The 21451-nt window shown below is 41.8% G+C and overlaps 1 protein-coding gene across 2 annotated transcripts in view; it reads left to right on the plus strand.

Moving 5' to 3' along the window:
- Window positions 1-20449, plus strand: part of tnfrsf21 (tumor necrosis factor receptor superfamily, member 21) — a 96487-nt gene extending 76038 nt beyond the window's left edge. Inside the window, exons 5-6 of one of the 2 annotated variants that reach the window (XM_068024958.1) lie at window positions 17627-17834; window positions 19010-20449. In XM_068024958.1, coding sequence (XP_067881059.1) covers window positions 17627-17834; window positions 19010-19239 — 438 coding nt within the window. In that variant the 3' untranslated portion in view covers window positions 19240-20449. Of the gene's footprint in view, window positions 1-17626; window positions 17835-19009 lie in introns of those variants that run through there. The other variant, XR_010971271.1, reaches the window with a different exon arrangement.
- Window positions 20450-21451: the final 1002 nt, after the last annotated feature.

The following is a 21451-nucleotide window of genomic DNA, read 5'->3' on the forward strand; positions in this document are numbered from 1 at the left end:
TTTTTCAGAGAAGGAAATTTATGATAATGTGTCTGCTTTGATCATTGTCTAGTCTTGATGGCCTAAAGATTTGAATTTCCGACAATGGAATAATAAAGTACTAATTCAGTATTTCTTCTGAATTGCATGTAATTGTTCTGCTGAAGTGTGCCTCATAGGTTGAATCCTGATGTTTTTAAAAAAAAAAGTGCAGAATAACTAACTTTAAGGAGGTGGTGTTTTTGTACCTTCTATTTCATTTCCTGCATTACACTACACTTTTATTAAAAAAAAAGTACTTCATTGTCTGTGAAATGCTTTGAGATGTCCAGTTGTCATGAAAACTATATAAATGAAAGTCTTTTCTTATCCTGAATACTTTCGTGTGAATTAGTTAAAGGGTTCATTGGCTGATTAACGGGCTGACGTGAATGCTCCTTCCATTGCCATAACCACCTTTATACCAGCTAATATGGTGAATAGTCCTAAGCAGCGGAACGTTTTTATGATCTTCCACAACCAATACGGTGAGGTGGGTGGGTGCTCAATATCCACACCCACTGGCCTTGAATATTCTACTGGATGTCAACCCAGAATTCAGAGTTGGAGCACTGGTCTGCACTCAATGGGACTGCCTGGTGCGGGATTCAAACCTTGCACTTTGACTCAGAGGCTGCAATGCTGATACTAAGCCAAAGGCTCGCATCTTAAGGATGTCATTAGTCACAACAAAGTAGGTAGCCTTTTTATTTTGACACAGACAAAAGAAAAAAACTTTTGAATTAATCACAGTGCAGCCTTACTTTAAACACAGCATGTCCCAATGATTGGTGCCAGGACTTGCTGTGCACCTTTTTGGCTTAAACTGGTGCAGCGCCTAATATAGGACTAAATGGACAGTGGTATCACCGTTGCGTCCACAAGAACAAACCTGCAACATCTAATAGCACTAGCAGTGGAAAAGAAGCCAGGAGATGTTATCTGGAGTGGAGACACAACTGAAGGTTTATGAAACAAAGAACCACTGCTGGTAACTGACAGGCGGGTACAAGTACACAATCCAGTTTTCAAGAAAGCCATTTGCAACAAAACATGTGTAAGTCATGCTGTGCTAAGCTTTATGCAGAAAACTTGAAATATTTGCACAATTTTTAGTTGCGTTGAGAATATCAGCCTGTTTGCTATATTTAACATTTTTCTAAAATCTTAAGGACCATAAAAAAATTACAGAACAGAAGAAGGCATTCAGCTGTATGCTGACTCTATGCTAGAGCAATCCAACCTAATCTCACTGCCCTGTCCTGTCCCCGTAGTTTTGTATCTTACTCTGCTTCAAATGTCTACTCCATCTTGTAGGATGCACTGGCCTCTGTCTCAACTGTTCTTTGTGGTAAAGGATCCCATGCCCTTCATGACCCTAAAGAAATTTCTTCTAGCTCCTCTCATCACTCTCTGGTAATTTTTAATTTGGGAACCCTTGTCACCAACTAGAGGAGATAGTTTGTTTCCTGTTCACCCTATCAAAAACCTGCATAATTTGCTTTCAATCAAAAAAAAAATTGGCTTATAATTTGCTTTGGCAGGAAATCTAACAGCACCTGCAGTTAGATTTGACTTTGCAAGTTTAGTTTTTTTAAAAACTTTTGCGCAGTAAGTTACTGAACGTGTGAGCTGATAAGGTCGCAGCAAGGGAAACCGTTCATCTGGGATCTGAGTGAACAAGACAAGCAACTGGGTATCCAGAATTCCCTAGATTCTAGAATGGTCCCCTGTGGATTGGAAGATAGTATACGTAACCCCATTGTTCAAGAAAGGAGGGAGAGAAAACAGGCAACTGTAGGCCAGTTAGCCTAACATCAGTAGGGAAAATGCTAGAATCTATTAAGGTCACAGTAACAGGACACTTGGAAAATCATTATGATTGGGCAGAGTCAACATTATTTTATAAAAGGGAAGTTGTATTTGACAAATCTATTAGAATTTTTGAGGGTGTGACTAGCAGGGTAGATGAGGGGCAACCAATGGATGCAACGTATTTACATTTTCAGAAGGCATTTGATAATGTGCCACACAAGAGGTTAGGGCTCATAGAGTTCGAGGTAATATATTAGCATAGATTGCGGATTGGTTAACACAAAAAGGAGAGGGTAGGAATAGACGGGTCATTTTTGGGATGCAGGATGTAACTAGTTGAATGCTGCAAGGATCCGTGCTTGGGCTTTCAGCTGTTTTATAATTTACATCAGTGACTTAAGTGAGGGGCCGAGTGTAATATTTTCAAGATAGCTAATGATACAAAGCTAAGTGAGGCAGATGCAAAGAGATTTAGACTGGTTGAGTGATTGGACCAGGTGGTGGTGGATGGAGTGTAATGTGGGGAAATGTGAAATTATCCAGTTAGGTAGGAAGAGTGGAAAAGCAGACTATTTTCTAAAAGGTGAGAGACTAGTAAATGTTGGGATTCAGAGGGATTTTATACTGAAATCACAAAGTTACCATGCAGATACAGCTAGCAATGAGGAATGCTAATAGTATGCTAGCCTTTATTGCAAGAGGCTTAAAGTATAACAGTAAGGAAGTCTAGCTGCAATTATATAGGGCTTTGGAAAACTACACCAGGAGTACTGTGCATTGTTTTGGTCTCCTTACCTAAGGAAGGATATGTTTGCCTTGGAGGGGGTGCAACAAAGGTTCACCAGATTGATTCCTGGGTTGAGAGGGCATTCCTATGAGGAAAAGCTGAGTAGAATGGGTGGCGCAGTGGTTAGCACAGCAGCTTCACAGCTGCAGCGACCCGGGGAGTTTGCAAGTTCTCCCTGTGACCGCGTGGGTTTTCGCCCGGTGCTCTGGTTTCCTCCCACAGCCAAAGACTTGCAGGTTGATAGGTAAATTGGCCATTATAAATTGTCCCTAGTGTAGGTAAGTGGTAGGGGAATTGAGGGAAGGTGGGGATATGGTAGGAGTATGGGATTATGGGCTGAAAGGCCTGTTTCAGTGTTGTATCTCTAAATAAATTTTAAAATAAATAAATATATTCTCTGGAGTTTAGAAGAATGAGGTGATCTCACTGAAACATAAGCATTCTTAAAGGGCTTGACAGGGTAGATGTTGAGAAACTGTTTCCCATGGCTGGAGAGTATAGAAGTAATGGACATAGTCTTAGGATAAAGGGACAGATTGGCTACTTTGGACTGAGATGAGGAGAAATTTCTTCACAAGGAGGGTTGTATATCTTCAAAATGCTCTACCCTGAGGGCTGTGGCAGCTCAGTCAATGAGTGTATTCAACACTGATGGATAGATTTTTGGGGACTATGAAAATTGAAGGATTATGGTGGTAAAGAGGAGTTAGTGTAGAAATTCAGCCATGATCTTATTGCTTGGCAGAGCAGGCTCAATAGGCTGTATGGCATACTCTTTTGTCTGCTCTGTTTTAAATAAATTCATATTGCTACATTACAATAGTGATTACACTTCAAAAGTACTTCATTGGCTGGTTGTGAAAGACTCTATATAAATGCTAGTCTTTTTTTCTTTTTTCTTCTATATCCCTTAACCAATTAAATTTTGTGAAATTAACTGTACAAGGACTGAGGAATGCAAGTTCGAGTTGGGTGACTTCAATGTCAAATCAGGTGCAGAAAGAAATAAAGGGGAAAAGGAAGGTTGAGGATAGCAGAGAGGAGAAAAAGGAGGCAGAAAAGAAGTTTAAAAAAAAAAATTAAAATGCAATATTTTAAAACTCTCCAACAATTAAAACCTGAAGGAATGAAATTCCACCCTTGTAATAGATAATTTTCGATGCCAGGGAGGTTGACTGGCAGTAACTAACACTTATGACATCGCTGAAAATAGAGACATTTTGTCGAAGCTTTTCGTCTTGCACTCATCAGGACAATCTACAAGAATACCAATGTAAGGGAAGCAACAAATTTATACTGAGAAGGGAGTGCTGATTGGTTGGCAAGTGGACTCTGGTAGAGGCGTTGCCCTGGAGAATGCACCAGTTTATGGTGATTGACAGTTAACTGCCGAGCTTTGTTTGAAATTTAAACCCGGCAGCTTGACTCTGGTCAAGGCATTGCCCTGAGGAATGAACCAGCGAATGGCTGACACTTATTTGTTTTGCTGAAACAGTTGCAATGTGTGTAAATGTTGTTTCTGTCTGTGCAAATGCGCCTGACTGACAATCTTAAATTGGTTATCAGCGTAATTCTTAGCACACTGAGGATTATTTAGCAAATGTCCAATCGTAGAGTCACATCTAATGTGTTGGACACTGTTTTGAGTTTTGCAAGCATGGGCTGGTTGGGTACAGCCTGTCCCTTCTGTTATGAATAGCAGAAGGGATATGTTTGATACAATCCGCCAGTCTTTTGGACATACGGCCTATATACCTAGCATCACACTGGTGTTGAAATTCATATCACATTACTCATTTGTGTGATAGGCAGAACATCTTTTTGGCTTGACTGCAGCATCCTGTTGGTGGTGAATACAACACGTGTTGCTACTGCATAGTAGCAGCATGAAACAGCTAGCTTCAGCTGTTGCTCAAATTTTGTGATACATTACCCTTCCAGAGTAATCTATTGCTTGTGGGATCGCTTAGCTCGGTCTTTCGCATGCTGCTTCTGTTGTTTAATATGCATGTGTTGAAGCTTCCACAGGTTGGCACCTCATTTTTAGGTATGCCTGGTGCTGGTCTTGGCATGCTTTCATGCACTCTTCTTTGACCCAGGATTGATACCCCGGCTTGATGGTAATGGTGGAATGACTGGTATGTCAGGTGATGAGGTTACAGATTGTGGTTGAATATAGTTCTGCTGATGGCCCACAGCGCTTCATGGAGGCCCAGTTTTGAGTTGTTACATCTGTTTGAAATCAATCCCATTTAGCACGGTGGTAGTGCCACAAAATACGATATCTGTATTTATACATTAGCAGAAGTAACAAGATTCTGAACCAGCACAAGTCACTTCTTTGAAGAAAATTAATCTTTTCAAAAGGGTCATTTTCTCTTCAGAAAATGATTTTGCAGTCTGATGAGAAACATGGGACTTTTTGATGATGCCATGTTGTTTAAGCTTTCATGATACAGTACTGTATATGAGGACTCTCATCTATAAAGTTCCGATCTCCGGCCAGAATTGAAGACTGAGACAGTTCTAATATTTATCCAATTCCTAAGTCTCTGAAATCAATCATCCAGAATTAAATGCTGCTGTGATCATGCTCAAATGTAGTTTTACATTTCCTGCTGATGCCTCAACCATGTATTTTAATTAGTACTTAAAACAAAAACCCTGTATCCAGGCTGATTCAAGTCAGTTGTCCTAGCCTAGTTTAATAGCCATCTTGATTCTAATTGTCACTTTTTTTGCTCGGGGGGAAAAAAAGGGGAAATTGTATTAGAATTCATTTTGTAATTGTGCAGTGTTGAGCAATTTTTAGTTTGCTCTATTTATACCAAGATCATTCCTCCTGTGTGCGATACATTTTCTTTTGGCTTGCAAATTTCCTTTTTAAATATCTAATTTTTCCTTAGAAGTTAACTTTAAAAGACATTTTTTGTTTTATCTTTAATGCCATCTTTATATTGCAGCATTGCTGCTAGAATAACTAGGGACTCGTGGTGTTCTTGAATAATGGTGGCGCAGTAGTTAGCACCGCAGCCTCGCAGCTCCAGCGACCCGGGTTCAATTCTGGATACTGCCTGTGTGGAGTTTGCAAGTTCTCCCTGTGTCTGCGTGGGTTTCCTCCGGGTGCTCCGGTTTCCTCCCACAGCCAGACTTGCAGGTTGATGGGCAATTTATAATGGTCAATTTACCTCTAGTATAGGTAGGTGGTAGGGGAATATAGGGACAGGTGAGGATGTGGTAGGAATATGGGATTAGTGTAGGATTAGTATAAATGGGTGGTTAATGGTCGGCACAGACTCGGTGGGCCGAAGGGCCTGTTTCAGTGCTGTATCTCTAAATCAAATCAAATAAATCAAATCAAAGGTAAGATGGATTTCAGAACATTGGTAGGAAAGGGAAGCTGCTATTTGCTTTGCTTAAAACTTTGATTTATAGATTTAACTTCCTTACTGGGAGCTGCCTTTTATCATTTACATTGCAGATCAGCAATGTGGAAATGGACTGAGCGCCATCAAAAGCAGTAACTAGGAGCAGAGCATGGCCTTCTGAGACGGTTGATGTTTTCTCAAGTAGCTGTTTTGTTGTTTATATTACAGCACTGCCATTGAACAACTTTTAACTAGAACGGGACCTAAAATATCCTGTTCCTTGATGGGATGCACCAGTTGTAGCCAAAAGTGGGGCAGATGATCTATTACCAGGTCACTGTCATTGCTGCTCTGGACTCATGATTAAGAGGTTTGTCAAGTGATATGGACTTTGATCAATCTCTTTCGCTCCCACCTGCCCCACTTTTTCCCAGTGAGATACTTTTTCTTAGCTCCTCTTGGAATAACATCTGCATAGTGTACAGTTCACAGTGCAAACCATAATTCACCACTCCACAGTATTAAATAATGTGTTGTGTGTCTGCACTACATCAAGTAAATAGTTTGTTTTTCTAGTTCTTTTCCCGATTGTGGAAAATGTACATATTTGTGGTCTCTTAAGTGGAATGAGGTTATATCACCAGTTCAATTAAATAGTGATGTTGTCATTCATGAGTAATTCTGTTAAAGAAAATACAAGTATATCCAGCTATACACAGTTGTGCAAAATGTATCGATTTTCCATTATATGCTTCATGATGCCCATTAACTCTAGCACCTGCTTCACATGAACTGTTGTTTGAGCCGAGTTTAAAGGTTAGTTCATTAAAATCCAAATATGGAGTCTGACTAAAAACATTTTTAGTGGTAGCTTAGGTATCGTCATGTTTATCACCAAAATACTGGCTTTATCCACATGATCATGGCATCTACTACTTTCTTGGTCAGAAGTCAGGTGTGGCTTGTGGCTACATCTGGGTGGCCAATTCTTTTACATATGAATATCTTGGAATGAGGCATGGAAGCCAGATTGGGAAATGTTGAGGTTTTCTAATTTGTAGCACAACCTACACTGGCAAAATATGCTTTTCAAATATTGTTAGATGTGTATTTTTATATGAAAGTAACTTTTTGTTAGAGGAGTGATTTGATGATTCAATAACCCCAAACCTGAGCATATATTCTCTATTGTTTTACCTTCACAGAAATTGCAATTTGTTGACTAGTTGATTCCTGGTTGATTTGTTACTTACAGTATGGTGTCACGTTGCCATGTTTTAGACCCTCAAGTCGTTCTTTCTTCAGATCTTTTAAACTGATTGTTGCGGAGCTCTGCCACTTTATAAAATTGGGTCAACTTCATTAGGTAGCCAACTGGTACAATGAGCATGATTACTGTTTAAAAGCAGTTGACCCACCTGACTCTGTTTAATGGAGTTCCTGATCGGTTGGTATTTCTGTTTAGTGATTCCAAACTAATTTATATTTTTACCTGTTGTACTGTTGCCATTTTAGTAATTTGTTTTTTTGACAACATCTAATGGAAATCAGATTTTTTCAAACAAAGTTTTGTGTACTGTTTAGGACTTGGTTAATTTAATTTGTTGTAGATACTGTAGACTGCTTTTCCTGTAGCTATATGTTCTGTATTGAAATATCAATATCCTGTTCTGCATTTTTCTATTATTTCCCCAACTCTTCCCCCGCCACAAGCATTTGTTTCATTGTTAAACTTCATTACAGCTGTTTGCAGATTATAATGATATTCAGTCACTCACTTGAAACTTATTTGAGAAAAGGGTAAAAATACATTGGAATGTTTTAAGACTGGATGGTAGGGAGAGAATAGCGCACTCATGGTTTCTCTAACACAACTTGTGTATGTAACTAACTGTATGCAAAATCAAGGATTTGTTCAGTGTTTAATCGAGGAAGTGGATCTAGTGAGAAGTTGCATCATTGTTGCACAGTTGATTTTCTCTCTAGACTGTCCAATACTATATCAAGTATATTCATAAACATGCAACACTCTTTCAATAAATGTATTCTTTTCTCTGTAGTGTATAGTTGAAGTCTTCGCACAGAAACTGGTTAGGCAGCTTGGAATGATCAACTTGCAATGAGTATTTAAGCTTCAGAGACAAGATTTTGCATTTAGAATAACTGGGAGGCTCACGGCACTCATTGTGATTATGGATTAAATCAGACTGCAACTTCCGGAGTGTACACACGTGCAGTTAAACATGGAGATCCAGATGTTACTCTGCTGTACAAGCTACGCTATGACAGTACCTTGCCGTTGGGCTCAGCATTGAAACCCATGTAAGGGCATGAAATTGTGTAGCTATACCCACTAAACCCCAGAGGAAAAGTAAGGGCTGGTGTATTTAAGTATGTGAATTTTTAACAGCATGATCAAACATAATTACTGTCAAACAGCCTCTCTGCCCCATAAAATTTAATTTTACAAGTGGGGGGTGGGGGTGGAGAAAGTCTCATTCTTTCAGAATTTAATTAGTATTCGGGATTTACTTTTTTAAAAAAAAAAACTTTTTCTGTCTCTTTTAATCCCATCTTTCTTTCCCAAACTTCATATTGCTTTTTGTTTATGATAAATTACATTTATATTTCCTGGTTTAGATTCTGGGTGAGATTTTAACTCATTCAAAACCCACCTACTTGCAGTTAAAATTGGGCCCTATATGTCTGTGAGGATATTTCTATCAGATTGAAGTAGAGACATCGCAGATTCCCTGTAGAGGGCACTTGCTGGATCAGACTGCTGCAAGAGCACATGAAAAGTCTAGGCAGCTGTCCGTGTAGTGAACAGCGAGTACTGTTCCTTCACTGCTGACAGCAAAATCCAGGCCATTACATTTTCTTCTGTCAATACACTTGCTGATGTAAAGTTGCAGAAGAGATTGAACATTTGAAATTTGGCTTCAACTGTAAAGGAAAAGCCCAGCCCAATTTTCCATTGTAGTCAGTACACTGGCGCACAGACCCCCATCACACACGACAGGTTTATAAATCTGCAATTTTGTAAACCCACCACTTTGCCCCACCATTGGTGCCCTAAACCTCTCCATCTCTCTATCTCTATCTCTCTCTATATGCCATCCTGAAAAGATTTTTTGACCACTGATAATCACTCTACTTCCAAGCCCAATAGCAATCTCTTGGACAAGAATCAACAGGTGCTAGTTATCAACTAATTTTGATGCCCCTGCAACCAGTGTCTTATGCACCTCAATTTTACCTGTTGTCTCACGTTTGTTTCAGTCTTTCATGAGGAATATTTGGAATCCTTCTGGAAGTCCAATTCTATAATGGGGATTTTAAACATCCATTTGGGAATATCACAACCCAAACTGTTGGTGAAGCAGGATCTGCTTGACTTGTAATTTGTTGGCTGCTACTTCCTAGGTTATTTCCATAATTACTTTACTTAACTCAATTTTGTTCCTAAACTTCAATGCTTCGGATTATTGATGCCATATTATGGGTCTTTAATTTTGTTGACTTTAAAAAAAAAATTGAAGCCATGTTCCAATCCAGTGGGACCTCCCATTCTTTAAAGTAGCCATCTACACTTTGTCCCTACTCTGTTAAACACCCTCTAGTATATAGCAGTATTAACATACTTTTCCTTGAAATGTTTTATTTGCCAATGATATTTCATGTTAATTTATAGTAAGCAGGGAAGGTTGGCTGCTGAAAATGGGTCACGTTGAGACTGTTGCAGACTAGTGATTAGAGACCAAAAGGGCTGAATTTTAGTTCCAGGGTCCCGATCCCAATACTGGGCTGAATTCCAGGTTGGAAACCCGGAAGCGGTCATGGTCGGACCTTTGGAGATTTTCGAGGAGGGAGCCAATTAAGAGGCCGCCTCTGGGAGCCCCATCCAATTAATGATGGTGGGTGGATTCCACAGTCGGGAGGGCCAATGGGAGTGGCTGGCTGCTGTTGGGGGTGGGGGGCCTGCAAGGGTGCCTCAAGTTGAAGGTGCCCTCTGCAGACTTGTAAATGGTACAAAATATACTGTGGTCACATCTGCCAGATAATCATTGCAGAGGAGAGCCCCTCCACAGGATGGCCTGTGGCTGTGATCCTCGCAGCCCAGCACATCCATGCTGGGTTGTTTAGCAGGATGTGCCTCTGACTGCCCCCCAAAAACCCTGCCGGCAGGAGGCAGCCACCATTCCATCTATGGGCTCCACTTTGGGGCGGGTGGGGCGGCGGCGGCGTGTCTACTGTCTGGAAAATCCAGACACTTGTGAAGAGTGTTCTTAATTGGCAGTTTAGTTGGCCACCCGCTGCTGATAGGCGGGTAGGTGTGACTCTCTCGCCCGCTGGAGCTGCCTCCCTGGAAATAGCCAGGAGGTGGGAACATTCCGGAAGACTGTCACGCTGGCCGGACGCAGGAAATTGCTGGCACGTCTACCTCCAACCCCATCTCCACCTTGGGATGAAAATTCAACCTAAAATTTCTCAAAACTAAACTGTGTTCATGAAGGTTTATTTTTTTTTATAGCTCGTAGTGAGTAACCCTTTGTTCAGGGAAAGCACTGGATTAGATCTTTTTATACCAATGCTTTCTCTCTCGTATTTAATTTTCTTCCATAATTATATTGCTATCTTGAAACACTATATTAGTCTGGTTTCAAAAGTAAATAATTTACATGTGAATGAACTGTAACTTCCAACAGCACTTCTGATCAGCATTTTTTGTGTAGCTTGAAGCTTGAGGAGAGCTTGAAGACGTGGTTTGCTCCTCTTGCTGCATGTGGGAATCCGGGAACCTTTCCAGTCCCCGGGACCGGCATGTGTGCAGGAAGTGTGTCCAGCTGCAGCTCCTGGAAGCTTGGGTTTCAGAGCTGGAACGGCGGCTGGAAACACTGTGGAGCATCTGCGAGTCTGAGAGCATTGTGGATAGCACGTATAGAGAGGTGGTCACACCGCAGCTGAAGGGACTTGCTGAAGGAAGGAAATGGGTGACCACCAGGCAGTCCAAGGGAAACAGGTAGTTCAGGAGTCCCCAGGGCTTGCAAATCAGTATTCCATTTTGGAGGCTGATGAGGCTGGTTCCTCCAGGGAGTGCGGACAGAGCCAAACTTTTGGCACCGCAAGTAGCCTGTCTGCAAAGGAAGGGGGAGAGAGAGGAAGAGCAATAGTAATAAGGGATCCTATAGTCAGGGGAACAGATGGGCGCTACTGTGGCCGTCAGCGTGACTCCAGGATGGTGTGTTGCCTCCCTGGTGCCAGTGTCCGGATGTCACTGAACGGCTGCAGGGCATCCTGAAGGGGGAGGGTGATGAGGCAGAGGTCATGGTACATGTTGGTACCAATGACATGGGTAGAAAGAGGGATGAGGTCTTGCATCAAGAATTCAGGGAGTTGGGCAGTAGACTAAAAAGCAGGACCTCTCTGGTTGTAACCTCTGGATTACTCCCAGTGCGTGTGCTAGAGAGTATAGAAATAGGAGCAATGATTGACACGTGGAATTGTGATATAGTAGCCATCATGGAGACATGGTTGAGGGAGGGGCAGGATTGGCAGCTCAATATCCCGGGATATCGAATCTTCAGGCGAGACAGAGGAGGGGGTAAAAGAGGAGGGGGCTTTGCAATATTAGTTAAGGAGTCAGTTACTGCAGTAAGGAGAGATGATATCTTGGAGGGGGCAACAAATGAAGCTTTATGGGTAGAGTTTAGGAATAAAAAAAGAGACAGCCACATTGCTAGGTGTTTATTATAGACCCCCAGATAGTCAGCGGGAAATTGAGGAGCAAATATGTGCGCAATTTGCAGAGGTGTGTAAAAAATAATAGGGTAATTATATTAGGTGATTTCAACTTTCCCAACATTAATTGGGATAGTCATAGTGTTAAGGGCTTAGATGGAGTGGAGTTCTTAAAATGTATACAGGAGAACTTCTTAGCTCAATATGTAGAGGATCCAACAAGGGAGGGTGCAGTGCTGGACCTAATTCTGGGGAATGAAGCCGGACAGGTGGTTGATGTGTTGGTGGGGGAGCATTTTGGTGATAGTGACCATAACATGGTACAATTTAAGCTTGTTATGGAGAAAGAAATAGACAAGTTGCAAAAAAAGGTTTTGGATTGGGGGGAGAGCGAATTTTAGTAAAATAAGGCAGGATCTGGCCAAGGTAGACTGGAAAGAGTTACTTGTTGGGAAATCTACAGAAGAGCAGTGGGGGGCATTCAAAAAGGAAATGGGGAAGGGTACAGGCCCAACATGTTCCCTCTAGGGTAACAGGTCGGATCAACAAGCCAAGAGAACCATAGATGACCAGAAACATTTAGGGTACGATGAGAAGGAAAAAGAGAGGCTTTTAGCAAATACAAGGAGAGCAAATCAATGGAAGCATTAGTGGAGTACAGAAAGTGTAGGATGGAGCTTAAGAAAGCAATTAGGAGAGCAAAGAGGGGATATGAGAAAGCTCTGGCTGATGAAAGTAGGGAAAATCCCAAGATATTCCATAAGTATATCAATGGGAAGAGGATAAACAGGGAAAGGGTAGGATCCATTAGGGACCAAGGGGGAGATTTGTGGGTGGAGCCAGAGGACATTGGTAGGGTGTTGAATGAATACTTCACATCTGTCTTCACCCAAGAGAATGAGGATGTAGATGTGGAACTCAGAGAGAGAGACTGTGAGGTTCTTGAGTAAATTGTCATAGGGAGTGACAAGGTATTGGAGGCTTTGGAAGGCTTAAAAGTGGACAAATCTCCAGGTCCGGATGATTTGTGTCCCAGGATGCTGTGGGAGGTGAGGGTGGAGATTGCAGGGGCTCTGACCCTAATTTTTAATTCCTTTCTGGCCACAGGGGAGGTGCCAGAGGACTGGAGAACAGCTAATGTGGTCCCACTATTTGAGAAAGGTTGTGGAGATAAGCCAGGTAACTACAGACCAGTGAGTCTCACGTCAGTGGTAGGGAAACTATTGGAGAAAATTCTGAAGGAGAGAATCTATCTCCACTTGGAGAGGCAAAATTTGATTGGGAATAGTCAGCATGGCTTTGTCAGAGGGAGGTCATGCCTAACAAATTTGATTGAATTTTTTGAGCATGTGACCAGGTGTGTCGATGAGGGTGGTGCAGTTGATGTAGTTTACATGGATTTCAGCAAAGCCTTTGACAAGGTCCCACATGGGAGACTTATCAAGAAAGCAAATGCACGTGGGATACAAGGTAACTTGATAAGGTGGATTCAAAATTGGCTTAGCTGTAGGAGACAGAGAGTGATGACAGACGGCTGTTTTAGTGACTGGAAGCCAGTGTCCAGTGGCGTACCACAGGGATCTGTGCTGGGTCCCCTATTGTTTGTCATTTATATAAACGACATAGATGACTATGTGGGGGGTAGGATCAGTAAGTTCGCAGATGACCAAAGATTGGCCGAGTGGTTAACAGGGAGATGGAATGTCTTCGGTTACAGGAAGATATAGACTGGATGGTCAAATGGGCAGACAAGTGGCAGATGGGATTTAACGCTGAAAAGTGTGAGGTGATACACTTTGGAAGGAGAAATGTGACACGGAAGTATTCAATGAATGGCCTGCCACTTGGAAGTTCCGAGGAACAAAGGGACCTTGGCTTGTTTGTCCATAGATCTCTGAAGGAAGAAGGGCAGGTTAATAGGGTGGTGAAAAAGACATATGGGACACTTGCCTTTATCAATCGAGGCATAGATTACAAAAGCAGGGAGGTCATGTTGGAGTTGTACAGAACTTTGGTAAGGCCACAGCTGGAGTACTGTGTGCAGTTCTGGTCACCACATTATAGGAAGGATGTGATTGCATTGGAGGGGGTGCAGAGGCGATTCACCAGGATGTTGCCTGGGATGGAACATTTAAGCTGTGAAGAGAGGTTGGATAAACTTGGGTTGTTTTCGCTGGAGCAGAGAAGACTGAGGGGTGATCTGATCGAGGTGTACAAGATTATGAGGGGCATGGATAGGGTGAATAGGGAGCAGCTGTTCCCCTTAGTTGAAGGGTCAGTTACGAGGGGTCACAAGTTTAAGGTGAGGGGCAGGAGGTTTAGGGGGGATTTGAGGAAGAACTTTTTTACCCAGAGGGTGGTGACGGTCTGGAATGTCCTGCCTGGGAGGGTGGTAGAGGCGGGTTGCCTCACATCTTTTAAAAAGTACCTGGATGAGCACTTGGCACGTCATAACATTCAAGGCTATGGGCCAAGTGCTGGCAAATTGAATTAGGTAGACAGGTCAGGTGTTTTAATGCATTGGTGCAGACTCGATGGGCCGAAGGGCTTCTTCTGCACTGTTATTCTGTGTACTTGGTATTATTGTGCTGGCTCTATTGTATACTGAAACTGTGCACTGAGTACTCTGATAAAGTGCCAATTGTACCCAATGTTTGGGGAAAATTGGCATTACATTACCAAAAGAAACCTTGTAATGCCCGAGAAAAAGCTGGGAGATCTAAATATCTGAACAACAGTGACATAGCAACTGATTGATACTCAATACTGAACTAAATCCAGCTGTTCAGAAGTCTAAATTTAAAAGAAGTAATTAGTACTGAATAATGCAAGGACACAATGTTTGTGTTCAGCTAAGTAAGGAAGCTTCTTTATATAGTTTAAAATTAAATTTGCAATGTTTGTTTTGAACACCCAAGTTAAAGGAGCACTCAGACTAAGTTTAGGAAAAAATACATCCTACTGCTTGAGTAATGTTGAATCATTTCAACTTTCTTCTGGATAAATGCTGCTTCAAAGAGGTGGAAACCCATGGTTCTGGCAGGAAGTGAATACTTGACTTATTTGTCACTAAATGTTAATCCCTAGTGTGTGTCAGAGATGTGCCATCCTCTAGTTAAACAATTATGATCTTTAAAATTCCTTATTTGTAGTCTCAAATGCAAGCTATCAGCAAAAAAAACCAGAATCATCTAGATGGACCTGATCATGGGTTTTCAGTATCTGTACAATATTTGAAATTGTTTTGAACTCCTGGGATAGCACGTACAAAAGCTACTTTTCCCTGAAAGTATTTGCATCATATCTCTCAGGGCAACTGGAAGGTTACAGTCATGGTGGGGAAAAAATAATCAAAACATTGGTTTGATTCATGGAAGCAATGAGCTCAATTTTTCAAATCCTGAGATTTAATTGGCTGAAAATCTTTGCTGATTTTTAACTGCTGATAGGTGAATTCTAGACAGTAAGCCCCATCTTCACGATGTGTGGTGAGATTCTTGGGAGAACGCATGGTTTTTAAAGTTTAAAAAAAAAGAGAAATGTTGCAATAGGGGTATCCTATTAAAAATGAAGTTAGAATTGAGCCAGAGTGATCGGATGATGGAGGCATCAAAATATTTTTCTTAGTGTCCCTTTTTATTATTATAGTGATAGATGTTCAGATCATCATTATAATAGAGTTTATTTCATTGTCATAGTGCATGAATTGTATTATTGTGTGTGTATTTTGTATATTTGCTGAAGCTACATTACTTTTTAATTTGTTCATGGGATATGAGCGTGGCTGACGAGGCCAGCATTTATTGCCGATCCCTAACTGCCCTTGAGAAGGTTGTGGTGAGCCTCCACCTTGAACTATTGCAGTTCATCTGGTGCGGGTACACAGTGCTGGTAGGGAAGGAGTTGCAGGATTTTGACCCAGTGACAGTGAAGGAACGGCATTATGGTTCCAAGTCAGGATTGTGTGTGACTTGGAGGGGAATCTACAAGTGGTGGTGTTCCCATGCGTCTGCTGTCCTTGTCCTTCTAGGTGGTAGAGGTCACAGATTTGGAAGGTGCTGTGGAAGGAGCCATGGCGAGTTGCTACAGTGCATCTTGTAGATGGTGCACACTGTTACTACTGTGCATCAGTGGTGGGCAGATTGAATGTATAAGCTGGTGGATGAGATGCCTATCATGCGGCTGCTTTGTCCTGGATGGTGTCACGCTTTTTGAGTGTTGGAGCTGCACCCATCCAGGTAAGTAGAGAGTATTCCATCACACTCCTGACTTCTGCCTTGTAGATTGTGGACAGGCTCAGGGGAGTCAGGAGATGAGTTATTTGCTGCACATTTCCCAGGCTCGGATCTGCTCTTGTAGCCACAGTGTTTATATGGCTAATCCAGTTCAGTTTCTGATCAATGGTAACCCCTAGGATGTTGCTAGTGGGGGATTCAGCGATGGTAATGCCATTGAGTGTCAAGGGGAGATGGTTAGATTCTCTCATGTTGGAGATGGTCATTGCCTGGCACTTGTGTGGTGTGAATATTGCCACTTATCAGCCCAAGCCTGGATATTGTCGCAGTCTTGCTGCATGCGGGCACGGACTGCTTCACTATCTGAGGGCTTGCGAATGGAACTGAAACCTCTGCAACCATCAGCGAACATCCCCACTTCTGACCTTATGTTGGAGGGAAGGTGATTGATGAGGTAGCTGAAGATGGTTGGGCCTAGGACCCCCTATCCTGAGGAACTCCAGCAGCAATGTCCTGGGGCTGAGATGATTGGCCTCCAACAACCACAGCCATCTTCCTTTGTGCTAGGTTTGACTCCAACCAGTGGAGTTTTCCCCCTGAATCCCATCGACTTAATTTTGTCAGGGCTCCTTGATGCCACACTCGGTCAAATGCTGCTTTGATGTACAGGGCAGTCACTCATGCCTCGCCACTTGAATTCAACTCTTTTGTCCATTTTTGGACCAAGGCTGTAATGAGGTCTGGAGTTGAATGGCCCTAGTGGAACCCAAACTCAACATCAGTGAGAATGTTATTGCTCTGTAAGTGCCACTTAAGAGCACTGTCAATGACACCTTCCATCACTTTGCTGATGATCGAGAGAAGACTGATGGGGCGGTAATTGGTCGGATTGGATTTGTCCTTTTTTGTGGACTGGACATACTTGGGCAGTTTTCCACATTGCTGGGTAGATGCCAATGTTGTAGCTGTACTGGAACAGCTTAGCTAAGGGCGTGGCTAGTTCTGGAGCATGAGTATTCAGTACCAAAGCTGGGGTGTTTTCAGGACCCATAGCCTTTGTTCTGTCCAGTGCCTTAGTCAGTTCTTGATATGGTGTGGAGTGAACCAAACTGGCTAAAGACTGGTATCTGTAATGCTGGGGACCACGGGGAGGCCAAGATTCAGTCGGCACTTCTGGCTGAAGATGGTTGCAAATGTTTCAACTTTGTCTGACATGCTAGGCTCCCCCATCATTGAGGATGAGGATGTTCCCGGAGTCTCTTCCACCACTCAAAGCTGGATATGGCAGGGCTACAGAACTTTGATCTGAACCATTCGTTGTGGGATTGCCTAGCTCCATCACATGCTGCTTCCGCTGTTTAGCATGCATGTAACCTTGTGTTGCAGCTTCACCTAAAAAGGAGGTACCAACCTGATGAAAAGCAGAAATATTACCATTTGTACAGTCTTTGTTCTAAAGACAAAATCTTCATTTCATAATCACTTGGTAGATCTTGGGTAATGTAAGCCAGGTTTATAAACTGCTCTAATTTTCTAAGCTAATGAAAAATTCTGACTATTTCAATTCTGTAGGTCAGCTATGTACACATGCGCAGTCGTATTTGGCTTAAACTACTTTATTTGGCAAACCTTTTTTAAAATCTAAAATGTTTTTTTTCCAGCTGGATGTCGAGAAGCTTGTTCCTGTTCTCAACAACAAAAATGGCGTTACTCCAAATCCTGCTGTTCCTACCGCAACTATTGAGCCATCTTCAGCTGACAAGACTAAAGTGTTTTTTGTTGATGAATCAGAGCCCCTTCTTCGCTGTGACTCGACTTCCAGTACTTCATCTTCAGTTCTCAGCAGAACTGGATCCTTCATTTCCAAAGGTAATTGCTTCTAAAATTTCATCCATTATTTAAGCTGTACAATTTACAATTTTGTTTTATAAGGATACTGACACCATTTGAAAGGGTGAAATGGCATCATATACTGTCTAATATGCTTTCCTATTTTACTTGGAGCTATGCTCATTTCATTTGATATTGAAATTTTATTTGCACAGACTGTTCTAGGAATAACTATGTTTTGTGTTTTATATAAATTCACAATTAAAACTACAAGTGAGCCACCAGAATTGATGACTTACAAAGTAGCTGCCACCAGCTCCAATCTATTCCATTTCTCCATTGTAGCTGTGCAGTGGTTCTTTCAGAAATCAATCCACTGAAATCAAGCCTGCTGAAACCAGTAACAACCCTCCTCCACATGTAAAGTTGTACTGGTAAAGGCAGCTTTAAAATCGTTGCCTCCATAATATTCAGTACCTTTGGAAAACCTTCAGTCGGCATCGGAGTGATTGTGGTGACCATAGCTTGTTATTGTGCTTCTTCTCTCTTTGGGAATTTGCCACTTGGATTTTTTTCTTAGTGCAGCAAAATAATATATATACATGCAGCAATCCTAAGTTTAAAAAAAAAAAATCTGAGTTGTGGTCATTCCATGGGTCAAGACTGAAGATGCAGTCTTGAAACTAAAGTAAAACAAATTTTTAAAGCTTAAAAGCCTCACCTGATGACTCAGTCAGTAAAGAAACTGACCAGTTGTGAACAGCCACTGGTCTGTTGTGCATGAACTGATCTTAGCTGAGGTGGCAAGAGGAGAAATATAATTGACTTCTGTGCCCTTGGGCTCAGGAGGAGGAAAAATCAACAGGGGGAGGCTCATTCTGGTGGCTGTCCAGTGATCTCTGCTGGAGAATCATGTCAGTGGATGTTTGATTGGGATGGGGTTCAATTGTGATGCCCTTCGAATTGAACAGCCTACTAATACATGCATGTCTAGCTTCTCCATGTAGAATGGCCTTGTGAATGAGGTATTGGAGGGCATCTGTGAATGCGTATTCTAGCAGGAGTTAGCACTGTTAGGAGGATAGGGGACAAAAGTGAGTTTTTTTTTGTAGCTGCAAACCCAAAAAGTCCCTTGTGTTTCAATTTAAGATCTTTTGAATGGAATTGTTCAAAACATATATGTGGGTCTAAATATCCTCTTTTGTGAACTGCAGAGAAGAAAGACACCATTTTACGACAGGTACGTTTGGATCCTTGTGACCTACAGCCTATATTTGACGACACGCTTCATATTCTTAACCAAGAGGAGCTCGGAGTGATAGAAGAAATTTCGCATGCGGAGGACAAACTGGACAAACTTTTTGAGATTGCTGGAGGGAAGAGTCAAGACGCTAGCCAGAAACTCCTCGATTCTGTTTATAGCCACTTACCTGACCTCCTTTAATCTTGTGCAGCATTGTATGTGATTGATCATACTTATTGATGACGGTAATGGCCGGTCAGTGCCAGTAATATTAAACAAAGCTTGAACTTGCTCAGGCTATGTGTGGCGTTCAGCCCATCAAAGTGATGATATTCTTGGGTCATTCACTTTGTACTCTGGAATTGGAAGTTTTGCTTCCACAGATAGAAGCATGGCATCCATCTGGCATGTAGAAGCCAGAAATTTGGCCCTCCTTTCATTGTGTTTTTTTTTGTTAACTGAAACTTCATTCCTAAGCAAACTGTGTGCACTTTTTATATTCCATTTATTGTATTTAACTGATATGGGGTATTCTGTGTACTCACGCACTAACTTTTAAACAATTCCTGAAGTAAATTTGGAATAGTGGTGTCTTCTATGGAGCCTGCTTTGATTTGATTTTTTTTCCCCTTAAATACGCTAAATGTTCACTTTCTGCTTTTTAAGGTAAAAATCATTTTAATTTTGTTTTTCCACATAGGTTGCTCTTGATCTTTTACTGACTTGTTTTATTTTTGCTGTTGAAATGGCTGCACAAGTAGCTCTGATTCACAAAATGATACATAAACTCAGAGCTTTAATAATCAACATAGTACTTGAAGCAAGCTGTCATACTAGTTAACTTGAACTTTTACATGTATTTTCAACAGCTGTCTAAAACCGGGATGAAATGGAGTACTGACTAGAACTGCTATATAGAATACTATAAAATGATTCCAGGATATTGTATTAAATTGTCAAAGCTGGTGGAGTGCTGTTCATGGGAGAAATTATTTGGTTATTTCTCCAAAAGAGAGAATGCTGACAAGTGCTTCGCCAGTTGTGATGATATAGCTGGTTATATATCGAGCAGAACTGGTGCTAGACTGCAGATCTTTTGACAACTTTAGCGGTACTAATACTGTCACATACTACTACTTGCTATATGTGAAACAGAACAAAACTATTTTTAGCAATCTGCTCAGCAAAGATGGGAAAGAATATGCTCATTTTGGTATTTTTTTAAACTACTTGGAACAAGTCTGTTACCAGTCCAGGATGATACTAATTTATTCAGGGTACAAATAATTGAGTGTTTATTACTATTATCTGGTTAAAATCATGCTGCATTTAATTCCACTCGATATATCGGCAATGTAAACTATTAACATGGTGCATCCTAATAAAAGTTCAAACTGCTTTTTTTCCACAATGAAGTGTGTGATTTGTTCTTAAACTGAAGGTCAAAGCTCTTGTTTTAGTCCAATTTGTCTTTCGAGGTAGTAACAGAACATTCCGTATGCATGCAAAAGGGATGTGTTTTTATATGAAAGAAAACTAGACGTGCTATTTTTCCTGTGCCGTCTCCTCCCGACATGGGCACTTGTGGTTGTTAAATTGATCTCATTTACTTCTGTATTTGTTCACTCACCTCTGGGGCAAATAACAGATGTGCTTAATGTGTGGTTAGTTGAGCAGAGGTTTCCTCTTAACCAAGAGGTGGAATACCTACTTTGGCATGACTGGAACTGAACCTTACTTCAAAATTTGAGACTGTGTTTTTGTTAGATTGGGGGTAGTTTGATGGAAGTGTTTAGAATTTTGAAGGGATGGGGGATATTGATTAGAAACAGACTATATTCAGAATTTGAGAGGCTAAAGTGAGACCAAATAGATACAAGGTTAAAAGTAAGGGAGAAACGTCTTTCACACTGTGCCTGTGAGACCTTGACATGTACAACCAGCATTTGTGATTTGAAGCAGAGACGATGACCTAAATTTTATACTCTTTTTTTTTTCCACCCACCCCCCCCCCCCCCCCCAAAAGGGCAAGAAGGTGGCGGGAGGTTCTGGGGTGGGGGTGGGGGGTCTGTTCTCTACCTGCTTCCACTTCCGTCGCTTTATGCAGGGTGGCGGCAAAAAAACGGCCCGCCCCTAAACAATCCAGGCCCTTAAGTGGCCACTTAAGGGCCTCCGCCCACCACCATGGGGATTTTACCCCTGGCTGTTCGGGTGGCCCAGGCCTGAGAGAAGTTACCTGACAAAAGCAGGCGGCCTCGGATGGCCCTCATGATCGGGCACCCTGTGCCCGACCACCCCCCAATCGCCCACCCTTGCCTGGCTGGGGCCTGACCAATCACCCCTGGTAAGGCCCCAAAAACTTACCTTCATTCCGGGGCTCCCTAACATCTACCTTCCAATGGCTTGGTTGCAG

The sequence above is a fragment of the Heterodontus francisci genome, chromosome 3 (genome assembly GCF_036365525.1).
Source record: "Heterodontus francisci isolate sHetFra1 chromosome 3, sHetFra1.hap1, whole genome shotgun sequence".
Taxonomy (NCBI): Eukaryota; Metazoa; Chordata; class Chondrichthyes; order Heterodontiformes; family Heterodontidae; genus Heterodontus; species Heterodontus francisci.